Source organism: Diabrotica undecimpunctata, chromosome 2 (assembly GCF_040954645.1).
Source record: "Diabrotica undecimpunctata isolate CICGRU chromosome 2, icDiaUnde3, whole genome shotgun sequence".
NCBI classification, from domain to species: domain Eukaryota; kingdom Metazoa; phylum Arthropoda; class Insecta; order Coleoptera; family Chrysomelidae; genus Diabrotica; species Diabrotica undecimpunctata.
The window spans coordinates 693,416-716,308 of record NC_092804.1 but is presented as its reverse complement, the minus strand read 5'-3'; the positions used below and the strand labels follow the sequence as shown (position 1 = coordinate 716,308).

General features: G+C 34.0%; 1 protein-coding gene across 4 annotated transcripts in view; it reads left to right on the top strand.

Moving 5' to 3' along the window:
- Nucleotides 1-6,629: 6,629 nt before the first annotated feature.
- The window catches only part of CASK (peripheral plasma membrane protein CASK), a 683,682-nt gene continuing 667,418 nt past the window's right edge, over nucleotides 6,630-22,893 (top strand). The window contains exon 1 of one of the 4 annotated variants that reach the window (XM_072521979.1): nucleotides 6,630-7,196. In XM_072521979.1, the coding sequence (XP_072378080.1) occupies nucleotides 7,138-7,196 (59 nt within the window). In that variant the 5' untranslated portion in view covers nucleotides 6,630-7,137. The remainder of the gene's footprint in view (nucleotides 7,197-22,893) is intronic. The other 3 variants (XM_072521980.1, XM_072521981.1, XM_072521982.1) reach the window with 3 other exon arrangements.

Here is a 22,893-nt window from a genome sequence, read left to right as displayed (position 1 = left end):
GTGTCCCGCTTGATAAATTATGGGAGGCACTGGGGAAAAGAAATATAAATATAGAATTGATTGAAGCGGTAAAAACGTTGTACTACCAACAAACAACAAGAATTAAAACAGGAAATCTGATCTGATGAAACACCGGGATTCAAAGTAACTAAAGGACTAAGACAAGGATGCTGTATATCCCCAACATTATTCAAAATATACCTCGAAGCAGTACTCAACAAATGGAAGAAAAAATGTACGAATATGGGCATACCATTAATGGACTTAACTCTGTGCTTTGCGGATGACCAGGACTGATTGCACAGGACTCTGAAGACCCTAGTTACATGATGCGTAAACTATTAGAAGAGTTTACAGAGTGGGGTTTGGAAGTGAATATGGAAAAAACAGTACATGAGTATCGGAGGAGATCAACATAACCTTCTCGTAGAGGAAAATCAAGAGATCAAACTATGTGACGACTACAAATACCTACCTAGGAGTAAAGATCACTCAGGACGGAAAATGAATTGCAGCTATTAAAGAACGAAATACACAGTGAAGGAAAGGCATAGCCTTACTGAACAGTTTACTGTGGGATAAAAACATCTCTAGTTAAAATTAAAGAAAAATATACACCAGAATAAAAAGTATCAACATATGGATGCGAAGTGTGGCCCCTAAAAGACAGAACAGAGAAAATATTTAGAGCAACAGAAATGGACTTCTGGCGCCGCTCGGCGGGAATTTCCAGACGTGACAGAATAACAAACGAGAGAGTCCGAGAAATCTTGGGGGTTACACATAATATTGTTGATGACACAACTCGCATGGTACGGATACGTAAGGAGAATAGAATACCAAGACAAATTCTTGAATGGCAACCATGAGGTAGTCGGAGACCAGGAAGGCCTAGAAGGAGTTGATAAAGAAATCAGGGAAAGAGAACTGGAGGATGATAGTAAGAGATGCAGATTGGAAATCGGAAGTCGTCGAAGAACGTTGTAAACCGACATTATATATATGTGTATTGTCGCCACTACTATTCAAAACATACTCTGAAGAAATTATGAAAAGAGCTCCTGAGGAAGAAACAGCAGAAATAAAGGTCAATGGAACACCAATTAACAACATTAGATATGCCGACGATATTATCATAATAGAAGACAAACCCCAAGATTTCCAAAAGCTAATGAACAAGATAGTTGAGTATGGAGAAGAATGTGGATTGTCAATAAACATCAAGAAAACTAAATTTATGAGGATATCAAAAACCCACAATAATGATGAAAGCTTGACAATTAACGGTAAAACCTTAAAATCAAAATTTGCCAAAAAATGAATAAAATGACGTTTGTTAAACGTCATTTTATTTTTACAATTCTTCTTGTAGTTCCTTCTATCGGAGGTTGGATATCATCACAGCTATCCTTACCTTATTGGCGGCTGCTCTGAAAAGATCCACTGAGCTGCAACTATACCACTCTCTTGGGTTTCTTAGCCAGGAAATTCTTCGCCTTCCTATGGATCTTTTACCCTTGATTTTACCTTGCATTATGAGCCTTAATATCTCATATTTCGCACCTCTGGTAATGTGGCCTAAATATTTCAGCTTTCTTGTTTTGATGTGCTTTATGACCTCGCAATGCGTTTGTAGTCCTCTTAACACTTCTGCATTTGTAACTTGTTGGGTCCATGGTATTTTCAAAATCCTATAGCACTACATCTCAAATGATTCCAACTTCTTTATATAATCTACTTTTAGCTTTTCATTCCATACAACAAAGTCGAGAATACGTATCATCTTAAGGCTCTTATCCTCAGCTCCAGAGGAAGGTCTCGATTAACAAACATTGTTTTTATTTTTATAAATGCTTGTCTTGCAATTTCAATGAGTGTCCGTATTTCTCTACCTCGGTCATTGTTTTCATTTACCCAGGTTCCCAGGTATTTGTATTTATTCACTCTTTCTACTTGTTTTCTCTCGATATCTAGCCTTCCTACTGTATGTTGCTTAGAAATAATCATGCACTTGGTTTTCTTAACATTCACTTGTAGTCCATATTTTATACTGACTTGATTTAATCTATTTACTAAGCGTTACAGTGCTTCTAGACTATCTACAAAAACAGCAGTGTCGTCTGCGAATCTTATGTTGTTCAAGTTTTTTCCGTTTACTGATATACCCTGTTGTTCCTCTGGTATTGCTTCATTAAAAATAGCTTCGCTGTAGAGATTGAATAACAGTGGGAACAGCACGCAATCGTGTCTAACACCTCTTTTGATTCCTATAGTTTCTGTATTGACATTTTCGATTCTAACCTTTGCTTTTTGATTTCAGTACAGATTGACAATAACCCGTATATCTCGACTATCCACATTCTTTTCTTTTTACGAGTTACTGATGTCGTACTCTATCAAAAGCCTTTTGATAATCTATAAAGCAGATATAAAGATCCTGGTTCATATCTAGTCGTCTTCGCACGAGAACGTTAAAAGCAAACAGAGCTTCTCTCGTTCCTAGTCCTCCTCTGAATCCAAACTGGGTGTCATCTATATCTTCTTCTATTTTTTTGCATAGTCTTCCATGTATTAGATTGAGAAATATCTTAAGTGTGTGGCTTATTAAGGAAATTGTTGTGTACTGAGAGCATTCTGTCATATATTGACTTTGGTAGTGTTACAAACGTGGACAGCAACCAATCTTTGGGTATTACTCGTGTCGTTTGTTGAACAGATCGAAAAGTATATGCAGTGTTTCTTTGTTAATGCATTTAATTAGCTCAGTGGGTATCTGATCTGGGCCTACTGATTTTGCGGTCTTTGATAAGGACGACTCACCAATTTCCCACGGGTCTTATACATATCTGGATGACATAATTAAAAAGTTATCCACCTATACAAATATTTATAAACAAAATAAATTAGTTGCGTAATAAACACATTCTAAATGAGTTTTACACGTATGTTATATAAATAATTGTAATTGAAACAGTAACTGTTTAAAAAAGTCTAATTTCCATGCCACTTATGTAGTTTGGGATAAAAACTACATTTATTATTTCAAATCAATACAAATACCCATAAGTGACATTTGATATAATTCTTTACCTTATCAGCACTATACAAATTTGATGTCTCTACTTCACATTTAACTGAGAACTGCTAACACCAGGAATATTACTCTGATAATAAGGTTAAGTTGTGTTATAGAAGACTAGTATAAGAATTTTAACGAAAATTTTTGATTAAGCATATTCAAAAACTCAATTAGAGTGAGTTTAAAAATTTCAAGTTTACATATTTATTTTTTCCCGTTACACGGACACCTCCCTGAAACGGACACTTTAAGAGCAACGACTACTGTCCGTTCAAGGGAGAGTTAACTGTACTTCTAATAGTTTTAGATCGATGTATTTATCTAAATATTTTTAAGATATGTCTTGTATACCTAAAGTAATTTTCACCTAAGAAGACCGCTTTGCAATTAAATGCTGGTAACTTTATTACTAACGGACCACCGGACCAGATAAGCGGCGATATATTTTACACTACCTTTATGAATAACATTTTACTGCTCCGTTGTTTCAGTCAGAACTGCTCAACAAGTTATCGTTTATTGGTTTTAATGTTTTATTGCAATAGTACGAGTGTGAAATATTTATTTAAACAGTGAATTTATTACATATTAATTTTTTTTTAATTTTTTATAATAAAAAATAAGGAGTACCATGTGTCATAATAATTGTATTCTCTGAGACGATGTGTCTACGAGGTGGAGTCATGCCTTCGCCTAGACACTGATGATGGAATATGGATTCTGAAAACGTTTTGTGATATAGCCCGATCGGTTTTTTAAATTATATACCGTTTATAAAGGATTTTTAATAAAAATTTTTGGGATATATGGTATAAAGCCAACTACAGGAACTTAGATTACTTGTGGATTATAAACTTATTTGCTTTTACAGCTTTTTTTATTATACTTTTTGTGTTGTAATATCCTCATTTACCATTAATAAAACACATGATTATGCATGATCGGTATCAAATTCGCTGTTTTACATCACGCTCGCTCGTATTCTTAAGTATGTCAACGATATATTCTCTACGAAGACCCGGATCAAAATTTCTCTCCCGGATAGTGTGGCATTCCCGCTTTCACTGACAAATGGCTTTTGCGATATCAGGAAAATGTCTCTCCCAAGGATGCTGACAGTATTCTATACGATAGTCACTGTTTGATGAAGAATTTCCAATTTCCAACGCAAGTTACATCTGGCTTGTCATTTTTCTTTTTATTTTAAGTCTAGATTATTCTATTATTGTGTTCAATGCAATGGCAGTTGAAATGTTAGACGAAATACGAGAATATTTTATCTAATATCTGTGTATAAATACAAAAATATATTGTAAAGTGAATAACTACTTGACGTTTTTGGTTTTAGATCAAAACGTCGTTTTCAAAATATATTTTATTTAAAGAAACAATTTTTTAACTCTTATGTTGACTTAACTTTTATGTTGACAATTATGATAGTGACCGTTCTATTAAGAATTTCCTGATTTAAGAATCAATATTATTCAATTATCTTCTTAATTCTTGGTCCGGCATCATATTTTACTTTATTTTTTCATGGGATGCCCTACATGTCGTTTTGGCAAGTGTGCTCTTATCGGAACCTCCCAAAAACAATTATTTTGGGAGGTTTGGGAGGACTAAAGTTACGTTTCAATGATGATCTACAAAAATTTAAATGTTATACCTACTTACATAAACAATAAACAAATTTTTCTATATTAAATGGTCATTTAGACGTTTTGTTTAGGTGCCGTTTATACTTTCTGGCTGACTTGGAAAAATTTACGCATTCTGGCAATTCCAAAAGGTCTAGATTCTTTCTGAAAAAAAGGCATTCTGATCTACAGTCGAAAATAAATATTTTGGATATTGGCGATTTATTAGTGATATATTTTTTGATCATTGACCAAAATCGATATTTGATCCTCACCTAAATATAAACATGTATTTGACTTGGAATTTTTTTTCATTGAGCGTCCACCAGCCGTATCTATCTATATAAAAGGCTAGAATGACAAGTCACACTGTTTGTCCGGTAGGGGTAATTACGCCACCTAAGAAAGAAATATGAACAACCAACTTTTATGAATAAACTTATCTGACAGGTAAACTGTAAAATATTTTTTCCCAAATAAAGTACCGAAGAAGAAGTTATTTGGAAGATAAATTGGGTTTGTTGTAGTCTGTCATTATGTTGTAGATTATCACGAGAATGCAAGAGTTAGTGCGAGAATATAATAATTGCGGCGGAATCTACCATTTTAATTTTTGTAGTGATAAAGACTTTTTTAAGAGAGTTTAGATAAGTAAACCGACAATGATCTATATTCTGAGAATATATTATAAATAGTCGTTAATAAAAGATTATAAAGGTAGGTATCCTACCTCTTTTTCTTTAATTGGTTTATTTATTCATGTTTTCATAATCTTGATAATTAAAAAAAAGTTTAAATTGAGATAATAGAAATGAGTTGTTACTTGTTTATTCTGATTATACAGTGAAGCCATTTTTATGGAGTTCTCTAAACAATCCATGAAGAAAATTTCTATAATGAAACTGGTTAAAACCAGATATATAACAGAACTTTTTATGTGTGGAAGAGAAGGTTTAGGTACCATTTTAACCAATTAAAGTGACTGTAAAGTTGGAAAGATTTAACAAATCTAATCTACAGCAACATTTTATAACCTAGCGAGAGATAAAAATCAAGGCAGTTTTGAAGATGAATTTCTAAATTAAGACATTACTGAACTTTCTGAAGTTAAATATGTTTGAGCTAACCTTATACAATAATATTTTAGTATTTTAGTACCATTTAGAAACCTCAGAAGAATAATAAATATACATGTATCATTTTTTTGTTCGTTATTAAATTTTTCTTTGCATAATTTTATTTACTCCTGCCACCACAAATTGTATACCTAATCAAAAGAAATATTAAAATATTAGTGTAATTTCTTTCACAATTAATTTAATATTGGTGTCTTTTATTTATCCGAAATAAATTTTACGTTTATCTTACAGATAAATGACCGCAATATAATTTGACGTGAAAAGAAGAGTACATATTCCATACATTTGCATCATACTGTATAGTATTTTTCTTATGCCCATTCATAATATTTTTATTTTAATCCCTCTCTGGCCTTTATCTAATCTTCTGGTAATTTATGTACCTACATGATAAATATGGCCTTGAAGAGCGTTATATTCCCTTGTTGATGTGGACACAGTTTAATATGATTTGGATATCAATCAAAATTTTTTGACTTTTTGTTTTGAAAGCACAAAAATTAATTATCAATCAAGGAGCATTTTCAGATAATAATTTAAACTTAGAATGTTACAATTCGGTTTGTGATATCTTGGCGACACAGCTTAGTGTTGAATCACATCACCCTGTATAGAAGTCATGCCATTATTATTGAATATGAAGGCATATTCAAGCGTGTCATCAAATATATAGGTCACCAGGTAGACGTGTGCAATCCTCTAATGGATTTTAGAAATAAAAACAATTGGCACATTTGAAAGATCTGAAAAGAAATAAGTGGTTGTAATTCTGTTTTGAAAATGCGCAGCGCATGTGTGATAATCGGCAAGGGCCCGGCGCTGTAGACCCGTCACTGATCATCGCTGTCAGTTTGCATTGGATTTTCGTTAATACTAACGTGCTTTGGGTGTGTAGACTCCGGTAAATACTCCGGTTTGGTTAACGTGATGCCAGCTTCGCCTTTTTGTAGTTTTCTTTTGCAGATACTCGTTTGATGTGCGTCTTTCGACGATAATAAACACAGTGTTATCGTGTTTATACTGTAGGTGCGGCCATATTAAAGGTTTAGTGTGTACTCACGCGCCTGATTCTAGGCAACACTTAACGCGGTTCGGAGTGTTTCTTGCATAAAACCCGGTGCATTTAGCCTCACCCACTTTGCACATAGTGACCTGTGGTGTTTTCAAATGACAACCGATAGTGCGGGCGATTCGTTCGAAATTTTGATTAGCTAACCCTAAAAAATTACCGTGTATTAACGATTTTTATGCGTGTTTCTCGTTCGAGGCTGTAATTGTAACCATGACCGAAGAAGAGGTGCTTTTTGACGACGTTTACGATCTCTGCGAGGAAATCGGAAGGTTCGTTTTCATATATTGACGTTTTTTTCGCCACCAGCAATAAATCTTTTTGCACATTTCTCTCCATATATCCCGAAAACCTACCACAATCTCATAGTCAACAAAGTACACATATTCAGTCAATCATTTGCAACACTAAACCAATCGCTATTGCAGCTAACAAATTAATATTTTCTGTGCGCATAAATAAATTATTTACCCTTCTAAAATGTTTATGTATTAACAGTACTACAAATTGACAACTAAAGAAAGATAAATAGATAAATGTACCTACCAATAATACAACAACAATTAGTAGTAGAATTAAAAATAACCAATATATTTTAAAAAGTAGTGCGACAAGGATGTTAGATGTCACCTATCTATCTATTTGACAGATTATTCTTGAAGATCTTGTCGTTATTTGTGCAATAACTCTTGCAGGAAAAGTCCCAAAGTCTTGAAAATTAGCACATAGCTTCGTCTTAGCCTAAGGAAGAACCCAAATTTTCACAATCCTTTCACTATCGACTTCATTTTTATTAGGTACAGATACTGTTTCCCATTTATTCGTGGTGCGACTAAGTAGTTTTATAACTCTGTAATATGTAAATGGTTAAAAAACTTCATTTTTGTAATTACGTACTGATATATTGCTTCTCCATTGGTCTGATATTTATCACACTTCCATAATTTGATTAAACCAACCTGTTAGCCAACTTGTTCCTGTCTTTTCTCAAGCTCTTCACACGTTCGTAGTGATGTTATTTGCTTTAATTGCTTTTCCTTTTTGTATTTTTTGAAGTGCTTGAGTAAATTAATCTTGCTTCAGTATATATTACCCTATTATTTCTATTTTATAAGCAAAGCACTTCACTTCATCCTCCCTGGTATCAATTAAATTGGTGTAAAGTAAGTTGATTGTAACAATTTTTATTAGCTTCTGCTTTCTTTTGGTATTGCTACCTTTGCTTCTTTTTAGCTTCTTTCTTCTTTCTTTCTTTGTTCTTGTATGTAGGCTTTAAATCCTGTTTCTTCTTTAATATTAGCCTCCTAAATTGTTTAAATTATCGCACCATCGTTTTCTTGGTCTGCCAATACTTCTTCGTCCATTTGGTCTAACTATTTTCATCTCTGTTCTTTCTAGTAGTGTCTCGCTTTAGTGCCAGCTCTTGTCTCTGCCGTGTACGTTAATATAGGTCCAATTGCTGCTTTATAGATTCTTGTTTTTGTTTCTTGTCTTAGGTGTTTGTTCTTCCAGATTGTGTCATTAAAAGATCCTGCCGCCTTACTTGCTTTCAAGCTTTGTTGTCGTACTTCTTCTTCAACACCTCCGTAACTAGTTATGTCTATTCCCAGATATCTAAATTTTGCTCCTGCTTTATTATTTTCCCATCAATTTTGACTTTAAATTTTCAACGTTGTCAAACATTTGATTTTTTCTGCTGATATTAATATATTGTATTTCTTGGCTATTGTATTGAAGATGTGTGTTAATCTTCTTCTTTTTAGCGACCTTATAATTTTGAAGATCTGTACCCGATTTATTTTCTTGGCACTCTTAATACAGTTTGGTCTTTTGTGTTATTTTTTACCTTCGTGTATCCACCCCCAGATCTCTTTTCTCTCAAACTTCATTCATGCCCTAACTCATTGTTTCCACTATTTTTGCTCTGAGTTAAGTTAACCTTCTTTCTTGTCCTTTAATAGCCGTCATTTCGTCTCTTACTTCAAAGTCTAGAGAAAATGTATGTAAAGAAAACATTCTCGTACATGAAATATAGCTTTTCATTACATAATTAATCAACAAAATATAGACGTAATGGTCCAGAGTTTGATTATCACTTTGGACGCGAGAACTAATTATTTGATTTCAAATTCTCTCGAGTCCTTTTACAGTTGGTTTTATCGGTTTATTCTACCCATTTTTGTACGTAAGCCTCTTCTTGTATATTGTACTGTTTCGTGCGTAGTTTTGTCGTCGTCTGTCTTATTTCAGCATGTTGTAAGTAACTTGTTATGTAACATCTTTGACTTTGGTCTCTTCTCTAATCGATTTTCTTTTATATATCGTTGCGTTCCATATGTTCTTTCCTTTATACAATACTTGGGCATTATGTTCAGTGGTGAAAAATACGAATCACTTCGAATCATATTAGAAGGTAAAGTACTGGCCAAAAGATCTGTAGGAAGATGCCAGAACTTATGGCTGAAATATATAAGGAGACGGTTTAACCGCTCATCCACAGAAATCTTTCGTGCAGCAGTTTTCAAAGCTACAATTATATTTGGATCGCCAACCTTTGAAATGAAGCGGTGTTTATTGCAGAAGAATTTCATTCCCCGTAGTGTACATTTTTGAAGACTTATTTCGACTATTAACGGAAAGAAACTCTGTTTTTTGGTTTTTCTTTCATCCTGCTTTAGTTTTGTTATCCTTTATATGTAGTTTATAATTCTGCTTCTTCAAGATTATTACTTGTTGCTAATCTAGTACAGTAGTTTAACTATCTTGTTCAATTTCTTCTTATGGCTAGCCTAACTTTGCTTGCAATTATTCGGAATAGTCCAGTTGTAGACGTATTGAACAACTTTCTAATGTTTTGAAGCCAAGATATTGTTCTTCTCACTGGTTCTTTCTTTACAAATACCCTACGCTGAAGAATGAGTTGCAACAAGCAATATCTCTGTTCATTTCTCATAACATGTGTTTACATGATTGTGTTAATACTGTCGCATTCCTTGCTCATTCTGTAATGGGCTTGAAATTCTGCACAAAACTTGTGTATACTTATTGAATGAATCGTTTTTATGTCGCAATAGCTGTATTTCAGCACATTGTTTTCTTAGCTATTCTGATACTTTTTTGATTTCTTAGTCTATCCTTTTGTATAATGTCCTGTCCTGATCTCTGTTTTGCCTCTTCTGCATCATATCTAAGGCCTCATTGGTTACCACGATTTTTTTTTATTTTTGGTGGTTTGAAGATTTTTTTTTGTACGTCTTGTGAGACTCTATGCAACTTTTCCAGCTTCTGGTCAATCACATTCGTTTGAATAACGGTATTTAATTTGTTTTGTACATATTGTTTTACTTCCTGTTCTGTCTGTTGGTCTTTCAGTAGCCTGATGTCATATTTTGTGTTAACACTACGTAGAATCGTCTGTAGCCTAAGCCCAATTTTGCCAATCAGTGGGTTATGGACTTGTAACGGCTCCTGGGTATGTCTTGAGATATTGATGTTATGCTGTTACGGAATCGTTTATCAATCATCTTCTTTCTTCTTCCTTCTTGAATGTAGGCTGGAATGTAGGTTGGTAGGAATGTAAAGCCTGTTTCTTCTTTAATATTAGCCTCCTAAATTGTTTAAATTATCTCACCATCTTTTTATTGGTCTGCCAATACTTCCGTGTCCATTTGGTGACTTATCTCGTGCTTTTCGTACTACCCTATCCTCTGCCATTCTACTAATGTGTTCGTTTCACTTCTGTTTGCGTTTTGTCACCCATCCATTTATGTCTTCTATATTGCATGCTCTTCTTGTTTTCGCTTCTCTCCCTATCCAAGACTTTTCCCTGATATTCGTCGAAGTATTTTCATCTCTGTTGTTTCTAGTAATTGTCTCGTTTTATATGTGTCAGGTCTTGTCTCCGCCGTGTATGTTAATATAGGTCTAATTGCTGCTTTATAGATTCTTGTTTTTGTGTCTTGTCTTAGGTGTTTGTTCTTCCATATTGTGTCATTAAGAGATCCCGCCGCTTTACTTGCTTTTAAGCTTTGTTGTGGTACTTCTTCTTCAACATCTCCGTAACTAGATATATCTATTCCCAGATATCCAAACCTTGCTTCCTGCTTTATTATTTTCGCATCAATTTCGATTTTATATCGTAGTGGGTATTTAGATGTTGTCATACATTTGGTTTTTTCTGCTGCTATTCTCATATTGTATTTCTTGGCTCTTGTATTGAAGATTTGTATTAATCTTTTTAGCTCGTCTTCTGTCTTGGCGATTAATGCAGCGTCGTCTACATAAAATAATATTTGGATTTATTTGTTCCCCATTCTGTAACCATGACCTTTACGTACTGCTTGCATTATTTCATCCATTATTATATTAAAGAGAAGTGGGCTTAACGAGTCACCCTATCTGACTCCGCTTTGTACTAGTATACACTGTATTAGTTTTCCATTTATCTTTGCCTGTATTCGATTATGTAAGTACATGCTTTCATTTTCTCAATCATAATGTAATCTATTTGATTTCTCACTATGCGGCCTGGAGGATCTTGGGGTGATTTCCATATATATATATTCTTCTGTATGGGTGATTGAAGTAAGTGTTAGTCATCACAAACTCTTCTTCTGCTACAAATTCACCCAATGGTTCTCTTTCTCTCTGTTCATTTCTTTCTCCAAGCCGAAACTTTCTTATAAATTCTGCTGATTGTGCCCTACCAATCTTTGGGAAGGCTTTTTAAAGTCTTGGATTATTTACTATAGAATGCTTCACTTATGTCGTTTGGTTCGTCAGCTCTAGGGGCATGTTTAATTTAAGTAGTGTAGTTATAATATCATGAACATATTTTAAGTACCGTTCATTACGTTGCGAAATGTGGAAAATGATGTTGTTAAATCTGCAATTTTCTCTTAACTATTGTATTGTCAACAAGGATTATCTCAGAAAGCCATAGGCTCAGCATATCCCAAATAAATGCATCTAATGATATTAAGTTCAAAGAGTGAGATGAAAAGAAAAATTGATAAAACGTGAACTTACAGACATTTCTAAACGTAACCCGCATAAAGATTCGTGTAGCCTGTGGTGCTACTGCTACGTCTTTTTAAATGACCCGACAAATGAATATCATGGTCATCACTGTACTAGATTTGATTAATGAAGTTGAAAGTACCAAATTGGAAAACAAGGATCCTACAACAGTAGGATTGCGGATCTTGGAGCATAATCACTTACTCTCAATTGTTGAGTTGTCTGAATGGGCAATAAATTATGTCAATATGTTCTGAAAGGTTCTTATGCTGATATTTAATTCTGCAATTGATTACGACGTGGTTTCTTAATTTTATTGAATATAAATTCGTGATTTTCTATATACCCAGTGCGTTTCTTTGTTCAGCTTACCGTTTCCTTAAAGATGAATTAAAAAAGTATTCAACTGAAACATTGTTAAAAAACAGTATTAAAGGATGATGCAAAAATAGGCTTATCGTATCTGTATTTATTTATGTGTCTTATTCGTTCTGTGCCAATTAAATGGTTATCTGTTTTTTTCTCGTAAAACGTTTTCTATTACAGTCCTTTAATCCAGTAGTCAGATACGAAAACGCTACTGAACCTCTAAAAATCAAACAAACAAGCTAAATTTTGACGAGAGTGTCAATTTTAGGACCACAAAAATATGCAAAAAGTTTAGCACTCCTATCCCCGGCTTCCCCTGTTAGGGGAAGGGGTGGTAACGAAAAAAATCAATTTACCAAGAATCTGCCTACCAAGAAAAAACGTTTCAAATAAAAATGTAGCTGAGATAATTTTAAACAAAAAATGTTGACTAGTATTTTTGTGTAGAATGAACTGTGCTCTCAGAAACAACCAGCGAAGAGACCGACGATGTTAAATATTAGTTAAGATTACAAATAAAATTTCTATCAGCTCGACGGTAAAAATTCGATATCTTTTGATTAAAGCCTCCTATCAAGAAAAATCAAAATGCGTTTTAATGGTAAAGAGTGCAGCTTTCGTATAATTTTTTTTTTGGCGCAAATGATATCAGTTTTATAAAGGTGTAAAATAAATAAAGGTTGCGTGATTTTTGCCATTTTTTATGATTCTCATAAGATCAATAAAATTTATCACAAAAAATTTGTTGCAAAAGAGCGTGTTAACTATATTATATATTTGAACATATCTTTGGTCTCAGTTTGATTTTTATGTTCTTTTACTTCTTTGCATATTTGATTCAGATGAGTGTGTTTGACTTTTTGACAATTTTGACTTGCAGTAAATTTTTTGTTATCATTAGCTATTTTTTCTCCTATATGTTGCACTATGAGTAGACTGCTTCTTTGTCTATTGCTTCATGGCTTTCTTTTATTTTTCTAATTATTTGTGATCTTATTTGCAGGATTATCTAATACAATTATATGTTTTGATTTTTTTTAATTATTGCTTGTGATTGCCGCAGCTTTCTTTGTACAATATACATTAGATGCTATTCGTCTCAGATCGTCTGAGAGGAAAATGATATCTATAAAAGAACTATTAGCAATAAACCATTCAAAACTAAGTACAGTATTGAAGTTGATTCATTTTGCCTAAAATTTTATAAATATTTGTCTAATCAAACTCACAATTGCCTTTTTTACTTTAGTAGTAAATAATCTCATTCTTAGCAGTGCCACATTTGGCCGATGCCAAGAACTTTCCATCTTACCCTCATATATAAAACAATTAACTCTTTTACTCATTCAGATCTAATATTTTTATTAAAGCTTTCTACAAATCGACAAAAATGTCAAAAGAACAAGAAGAATGAATGAATAAGCCGTTATTAAAGGGAATTTGGGACGGCAGAAGCGTGGGGACCTCTAACAAAAAACGTAATTAGCACAGATGATGGTTTCACTTTTGTTTTATAGGTAGACGGTGTAAGCCACTAGCTTTTTAAGGCGGTTATTAGGGGTGCGGAGTTGAATTTTCTCTTGTCTTTAATTGCAGGAAGGTTTATATAAGAAATTGTGTGTTTAGAGAATTGTTTCTACCGAGGGTGATTGGATAATTAGATTCTCTTTATAAAGCGAAATTGTTCATGTTATTGGACTTTTTAAAAGTTATAAATAGTTCACAAGAATTCAATCGATACAGCATAACAAGTGTCACAATTTTTTTGAGATCTAAGCTTTGCTTCTTTTGTTTTCGAAATCCACCGACAATAATTCAAGTTACGGCTTAGCCAAAAATTTGCAAACCTGATCTACTCTTCAGCCCAGAATACCTACCTAAAAAAAATAATATCAATGAAGCTTCTTATGAAGCACTCGGCACGATCGACAGGAATAAAAAGTATACTCCATTGTGGTGGACAAATAATATGGCTAATGCAGTATACAACAAGACACAAGCATATCAGAAGTGGCGACAAACAAACCTACCAGATGATAGAGGAACATACGCAAGGTCAAACAGAGAAGTATAAAATCTAGTAACTAAAGCAAAAAATGTTTCCTGGGAAAGTAAATGCGAAGAGCTCAACAAATTTATAGGGTCAACAAAATCATGAGAAGCATGAAAAACGGTAAAAACCCTGAGAACAAAAAGAAAAGAAGTGAGTAGAATAGATTTAATAGAAGAAAGATCTTGGATTGAACATTATTCACAACTTCTGACTCAAAAATGAGACCGCAATTCACGAACATTAAAACTACATATGAAGTGGAATACGATGAAGACGATACAGTACAGGAAGTCGAAGATGCAATACGAAGTCTGAAAAATCCAAAAGCATGCGGATCACAAGGTATACAGAACGAATTATTAAAACACAGCCCACAAGTATTGCGGGAATTACTGGCGTATGTCTTCACCTTATTCTATAAAAGACATGACTTACCAGCGGAGTGGACAAAAGCACATATTAACAAGATCTGCAAAAAAGGAGATAGAAGGAATTGTAGAAACTACAGGGGGCTAAGTGTCATAAACTCACTCTCAAGACTCTATGGAAAAATAATAAAAAATAAAATTGAAAAAGAGATGACAGATGTAGAAAAACAAAATAGCTTTCGTTCAGGTAGGTCATATATAGACAGCATATTTTCTCTAAAGCAGGTTATTGAGAAAAGATTAGCCCACAACCTTTCAACTTATGTAGTCTTTATAGATATGGCAAAGGCATACGATAGTGTACCACTTTCAATGCTCTGGGTAGCAATTGAAAAACAAGGAATAAATAAAAAAATATAAAAGCAGTACAACAGCTTTACAAAAATATGACGGTAAATATTAAAACTTGAAACAAATTAACTAGCGAAATTCTTATTAGTAAGGGTCTAAATCAAGGCTGCTGCATAGCACCTACACTCTTCAAAATATAACTGAATGAGGCGCTCTCAGTGTGGAGAAGAAAATGCTGCAATATAGGCATTCCAATCGAAGACGAGAGATTGTACACGATACACTTTGCTGACGACCAATCCACTCCAGCTGAAGACGAAAGCGATATAGACTATATTCTTAGAAAACTGGAGGAGGAGTACACAAACGGGATCTTACAACGAATACACAAAAACCGAGCATTTAGTTACAGGAGAAAAATCAGAAAGCCTACACATTGAAATGGGAACTAATAAATCAACTGAAACCTTCAAATACTTGGGGTTCAAATAACATCAAAAGCAGGGAGTAACGAAGAAAAATATTCTAGGATTGGCCAAGCAAGATCAGCCACTAGACAGCTACACAGACTATTGTGGTATAATAAAATAACAAAAGAAAATGAAAGAAGAATTTATAAAACAATAATAGAAGGCACTGGGTCGTACGGCGCCGAACTTTGAGAAATCAATAAAAAAAAAACAAATCAAAAATTAAGGCGATGGAAATGGACTATTGGAGACGATGTTGCCGGCATACTAGACTTGATATGGTGATGAACGTAGGCATTAGGAGCGAAATGGAAATTGACCTAGACATAATAGATACTATCGAGGCCAAAAGACTAAACTGGTATGGACTCCTGCAGAGAATGCCTGAAAATAGATGGTCAAAAAAGATAGAAAAATGGACTTCGGCCACTAGAAGAAAACGAGGTAGACCAAGACGGTCATGGAGAGAAGATGTCAAAGATGCAATGACCGCCAGAGATTTAGAGAGTTAAAAACTGCAGATTGCTTCGACAAGAAACGCTGGAAATTAGGATGCGAGAAACGGCGCCAGCTGTACTACTCTAAAAACTACTCAAAAAAATACTTAATCCTTATTAAAATCTTACTAAGTAATACAGATCCAGCAACACCACAAAAAATGTGGTCATAACACTTTTATTATAAAGATAGAAGTGACAAAGTCTAATCTCTGCAATGAAGAAAAAGTAAAAAAATATCCTTTTTGTCAGTTTTCAAACATTTTAGATCTTGCGTGGATGCAAGCACGTTTCAATATAGACCAAGAGGGACGACAAGAAGCATGGGAAGACTTCGACAGAGATGGGTATATGACATAAGAACAGTGCCACTTAAACAGTGGATTAAATTGAAGATGGGCAAGATAGATAAAGATGGAAGCGATTAAGAGAGACCCACATTCAAGAGTGGATAAAAAATGGTAGCCGAAGAGAAAGAAAAGAGAGACAATAAAGTCATAATTAATATTTTAAGTCAAATTAATTTAAAAATTATGATTAAAGAGCTTTAACAAATAAAGATCAAAAGACACCTCTTGCTCACTAGTTTAAAACTGACATTTTTTAGCTCTAAAGAAGACGAGGACATAAAGAAAATAATTTCGCTGAATGACTATCTGAAAGATCAAACCATAATTGGTTGTAATTGTAATCAACTTGTAATATACTCTTAAAAGCCGGACACTCTCTAGAAAACATACTAGAAATACAAAATTGTTGTATAAAAAACGCTTCAAAAAATATAAACTGCAAACGGAAGTAGCGGATTTAGAAAAATTAACTTTAACTCAAAAATATCTAAGTTTTGGTTCAAAATCAGATATTTTTTATCAATGCACGAATCGTATACCTATAAATATGATACCTATAAATTTTATATCTATAAATATGAACTCTTACGCATAAATGAACATCTTTCAAATTACTCCAGTTAGTCGTCAGAGACGAAAATGCCACTGAACCTCTAAAAATTGTACGAGCAAGCTGAAAATGACAATTTTAGAACGCTAAAAAAGATGAAAAAAAGTTTACCACTTTTACCCCCGGGCTTTTCCCTAAAACCCTCCACGTAGAGAAAGGAAAATGAAAAAAAAAAAAACCAATTTACCAAGAATCTGTACGCGATAGAAAAAAATGTTTTAAATAAAAAATGTAGCTAATATAATTTTGAACAAAAATGTTTGTTAGCATTTTTTGTGTAGAATGAACCATTCTCTCAGAAACAACGATTGAAGCGATCGGCGATTACGAATGTCAGTTACGCGCGCGAAATCAATGCTCAATAAAATTGCATAATTTTCCATAATTTTCCTAGGGTATCAAAATAAATTGTTTTTCCTACTGTAACGCCATCTATCAACAATTAAAAAAATGTTCCTTATAAAAGATAATTATTTTTTTATGAAGAATCCAAATCTGGAATAAAAAATAGAGGTTTCCATTTAAGATTTCAAAGTTTTCCCCGCCCTGCTCTAAGGTGTATCGACCCGCCAAGGCCACAACCCAAACTTCATAATGGTAATATGCAGATTTTGGGAGCATGCACTGACGAATTTTCAACTGTTTATAAAATAACGAAGGTCTGGAGTTTACGGGCTCTTGCTCTAAAAGGATTTACTATAAACAAATTCTTATTCATACTGCAAAAAAAGATTATTAATGGAATTTTTTAAATTTAATTTAGAAATTGCTAGAGCGATTTACTCTCGTACTTCTTATGCAGTCCTGTAGAGTGAACCGTTCAGTCACAAATTCGTGAAATAACTTAAAATAATCAAAGATGTTAGAAAACCAAGATAATGGCATCAACACCCAACAATAGAGCCAGAAACATCGGCCACCAATTCACGGTTGATAATTCTACCTTTGAAGTGGTGGACAAATTCACATACTTAGGCTCCCTGATCACCAAGGAGAACGTCATGACGGAAGAAATCAAGCGAAGAATAATCCTAGCAAACAAATGCTATTTTGGACTGAGTAGACATATGAGAAGCAGAAACTTAAGCCATAAAACAAAAATTACCATATACAAAACCCTTATACAACCAGTGTTGACATATGGGTCGGAGGCATGGACCATTTCCAAGGCAGATGAAAATCGCCTGCTTATATTTGAACGAAGGATCCTGAGAAAAATATTTGGTGGCATCTGTGAAAATGGTGTTTGGAGAAGGAGGTACAACTACGAGATATATCACAGATATAAACATATATTTGGTGGTAAAGACGTAGTATCCTTTATAAAAATAGGAAGACTAAGATGGGCAGGACATCTGGCAAGATCACAGCAGAACAACCCTCCAAGAAGAATCCTTATGTCACAACCTGTGGGAAGTAGAAATAGGGGTAGACCAAAACTCAGATGGAGGGATGGTGTAGATGAGGATGGTAGACAAATAGGCGCAGCAAACTGGCAACAGTTGGCAATGGATAGAACTGACTGGCGTAATAGACTTGGGAAGGTCGAGGCTCTTTTATAGGGCTGTAGCACCAATGATGATGAATCAAAGATGTTATAAAGCAGTAAAACCTAAGGGGAAGCTACATGTGTAAAATAGGAAAATATTCCAATAATCAAGGTTTCAAATCACACCATTTCATTTACGTTTTATGTATTTTATGTGTTGTGTTATTCTATTTCGTATTCAACTAATTAAAAATTGACATCCTGATCAGTTATCGACTAATAAAACATGATACAGTATTCTGCATCCATGTTATTTTAATAAATTCAGTTACTATATAAGCGTAATTATAGCGTTATCAGATTGTTGTATATCAAATTAAATATGCATTTCCTCAAATTTAATCACTCAACAAACAATTATAATTGTCATCATTAACAAATAAATCAATAAATTAATCAACAGCTAAATTATATTTTTAAAAATACGATTGATATGAATTTTGTCGATTGTATCGTTTATTACAACCCACAGAATTATAATTAGTTTACTAGTCATCTATTTATAAGATACAGTAAGGTTTCGTTTTATGCGGTGAATACTTTACACAGAAAAGCGCATATAAAAAAAATCGCATAAAAAAAGACATTATTTGCCTTGAAAAAGTAGGGATACGTTCCGCAGCCTTCTAAAATTACATACAACCAAGACAAAAACAAAGAAGTTTGCAGAAATTCAAAGAAATAGGCTGCATGATAAATTACTTGGAATATCTGAAAGAAATTCTAACAAAAGCTTAAAAAAACTTGTTTTTAAAACTTAATCAATTTTATTTTATGGGAAAGAAATAGGTACATATAGTTTTACATCTACATTTTTAATCATTATCGCTATCTGATAATGGTTTACACAGTTTGCGAAGTGGCTCAAAATCATCTTCATCGTCAGAAGAAACTCTCTCTGCAATAGGTATTTGCGGTAAAGGCGGTGGATTTTCACAAACTTCATTCTCGTTCTGTATAGCTCTTCCTTTTCTGACATTTTAATCGGTAATTAAACTTTGCGATGATGATCCTAGTAATTTTTTGTGTAGCGCATGATGCAGTTCTGAAGCTCACGTTGTAATTTAAAGGCTCGTTCAAAATTGGGGTCTTTAATAAGAAAATGATTATCTAATTACTGCAAAGTGGAAAGCATTTTCGAATTAATTTGGCAGTGAGGGGTGTTGGTTTTTCTTTCTTATCATTATCATTTTCTAGACTCACGACGCCATCTAAAGTTAGATCAATTAGATCATGGTCATTTAATGCATCATCCACAAGCAATTCTTCTATATTATCGCGGCTGAAGGGATTAAAACCATCTCCGCCAATTTCATGTGTCAAATCGATTATTCTATCTAAAAGTGTCGATATTTGAATGGTTGCATTGCTTGTTAGACATGATGGCCAAACCTTTTTCCAACAGGCATTTAAAGTTCTTGGTCTTATTTGAGCGGAAGCAGATGCAACATGAATCAAAATAGAAAATTGCTTCCACACGTCTTTTACTGTTAAGCGCTCATTTTCTAGTTTACTCACAATGGATTTGTAAGTTGTCTTTATGTAATATGTTTTAAACGTTGCAATTGAACCCAATTAAGACTTCTACTTCTGGCACGAAGCAATTATTGAACCATTCTGTAAAAATAGCTGTTGTCATCCAGGCTTTCTTGTTAGCCATCCAAATCACTTGCAGTTATTTTAAATCTTTGCCTTCAACTTACAGGAATTCTTTTTTGAATTAGTTCCTCAATCCATATTGCAATAGCTTTTTCTGTGTTTTCTAATAATACATCCCTTGAGTAAGATGAAAATTTGGCGCTTAATTTCGTACCAGAAATGATAGATTTTCTTATGACAACTTCATTCTTCTTAATTGCTCTTACAGTTGATTCGCCTAAATTAAAATGTTTTCCAATTGCCGTAGACCCTTCTCCTTTTCCTAAGCGATCTAAGACCCAAGCGGTATTTGATGTTTTTTTCCAATCGGCCAAAGAAAATCTTAAAAAAAGAAAAAAAAAAAAACTGACTTTGACTTACGATATTGAGATGGCAAAAACCTCTTCTAATGAAAAATTGTTGAGAACGATAAAAGTACGCAAGACTGCATACCTTGGACACATACTAAGAAATAATAAATATAGTCTTCTGCAGGTCATCATGCAGGGTAGAGTAGATGGCAAAAAGGGAATAGGTAGAAAGGGGAAGTCATGGCTGCGAAATATTCGAGACTGGACAAACATGACTGTAGACGAATTATTCCACGTTGCAAAAGACAGAGAAGCTTTTAAAAATGTGGTCGCCAACCTCCGTTAATGGGGACGGCATAGGAAGAAGAAGAATGAAAAATAAAACTGCAACTTGGAATCAGCAAAATTTTAAAAAACTTATTATAAAACGAAGTACCGCTAAGAGAAAAATTATTTTAAAAAAATAGCAGGTTATACCTTTCAATGCGAAATTCGCAAAGGTGTAATATCATGTAACAAGGGAATCCCCGAATTGCAAATGCTCACTGTACTGACATCTGGATGTGAATAGTTAATATTTAATTTTTGGATAAATTTTTGGATGAAATACAAACCGCACATCTTTAAAATCGCATAAAAATAATCCGCATAAAAAGAGACCTTAGTGTATAATAAATGTTATACTATTGGAACCGATTTGACTGAGGCTTTAAGCATTGAGGCCATGGAATCACATATTTATACGACTCGGTAGTAGCCTAGTCACAGTGATAAATGACCTGGCAATTATGGTTCCTTCCTCGTTGAATATAGGTTGTAGCTTCTGTTTTGTCCTCTTCTTGGATTTTAGCATCTTCCATACATTTCCGTGCTTTTCTTCTGCTTTCCTGATGTTGTGCCATTTATCCTCGGTGATGCTTCTGAGTATTGTCCTTATTTCTTCGGATAGTTCGTCTCCGTAAATCTTGAATTCCAGTCTTCTAGTTCTTTGGAAGGCTCTTCTGGTCCTGTTTCTCTCCTTTATTATTTCCTTAAGCTCATTCGGAATAATTAGTCCTCTGTTATTCGTCTTTCCCTTTGGTTTGTTGTTTTCCAGGGCTTGCTGGATTTTTCTTATGATGTTTTCTATTTTTTTTTCACTTCTTCTGTAGATTCGAATTCTCTCTTTATCTCTATTTGATTTAGCTGTCTGTAGTTTGGCCAGTTTACATCTTTCCATTTCCATCTTTTTATCGGTTCGATCGTCGGGTGGTCGATTCTTGAAGTCATAATTCCCGTCACGGGTTTGTGGTCGGAACGGCACTCGTAGTGTGTTCTTACATCTTCCATAATAACTTCTTTGGTGACGAATATGTCCAACGTTGAGACGTTTTGCCTTGGATTTGGGTTGATTCTTGTAGGTTCAGATTCAGTATCTTAGAAGGAGTTCGCCTGCTTGTATGATGTCGACACAGCCACATGCGGTAAATTATTAACACAGTAATTATTAATGAATATTCATCGCTCTTCCGATGTTTTGATTCCATGATATGTGTTGTGCTTCTTCCTGGTGGTCTCAAATCAGATTCAGCCTACTTTTGTTGGAGTTTAATGCATTTTGTTTTTAAAAGTAACATTTTGAGAATATTGAGGCTTGCCTTTTGGGTTGACGAATTTATTTTTTGGGAATTGTATTTCCTTAATTCTCATGAGGGCATATCTAGCTGACTTAGTGTTATTTCGCCTATGTGCGAACATTATTAGTTATCTACCAGTGTACACTCGTGTCAACTAGAAAACCTAATTAACTAATTGCAATCAAAAGGCATACAAATCCTAAAAATTATCTTACAGAATTTATGACTTTTATGTCATGCTCTCCGATATTAACTAACCGATATACGAACTGGCAAACTACTTATCAAACCAATTAAAACCATACTGTTCGTAATTATTCATTTGTCAGTAATTTCACACTTGTATTCACTTTGATTTCGTCTCTAACAGTTACCATCCATTAGATTCTACCTCAAATTATCAACAGAGATTCTCTCGTTGTTCTGTGGAAGATCTAGCCAATGACAAGTTCTCCTAAATCTGTGGTCTATCTTTCAGAAAAATATTTCGGTAACGTTAGCATATCCATTTTCTAAGGCTAAATTCAGACCAACAGTATAATTTATTTTAACTTATTACGGAAGTAATCTGTACTCCGTCTTGGAGATGAAACTATGCAGAAGCGTCTTGTGCCTCAGACATTAAGATTTTCGACGACAGATGGCGTCAGTAGAAAATTATATTTACCGTACTCGTACAGGTACGCTGGACGTTAATGGGTTAATTAACAATAAAATATGGGACCGAACCGCCAAGATGAGTCCTGTAGCCTGTAAAGGTAGCACATC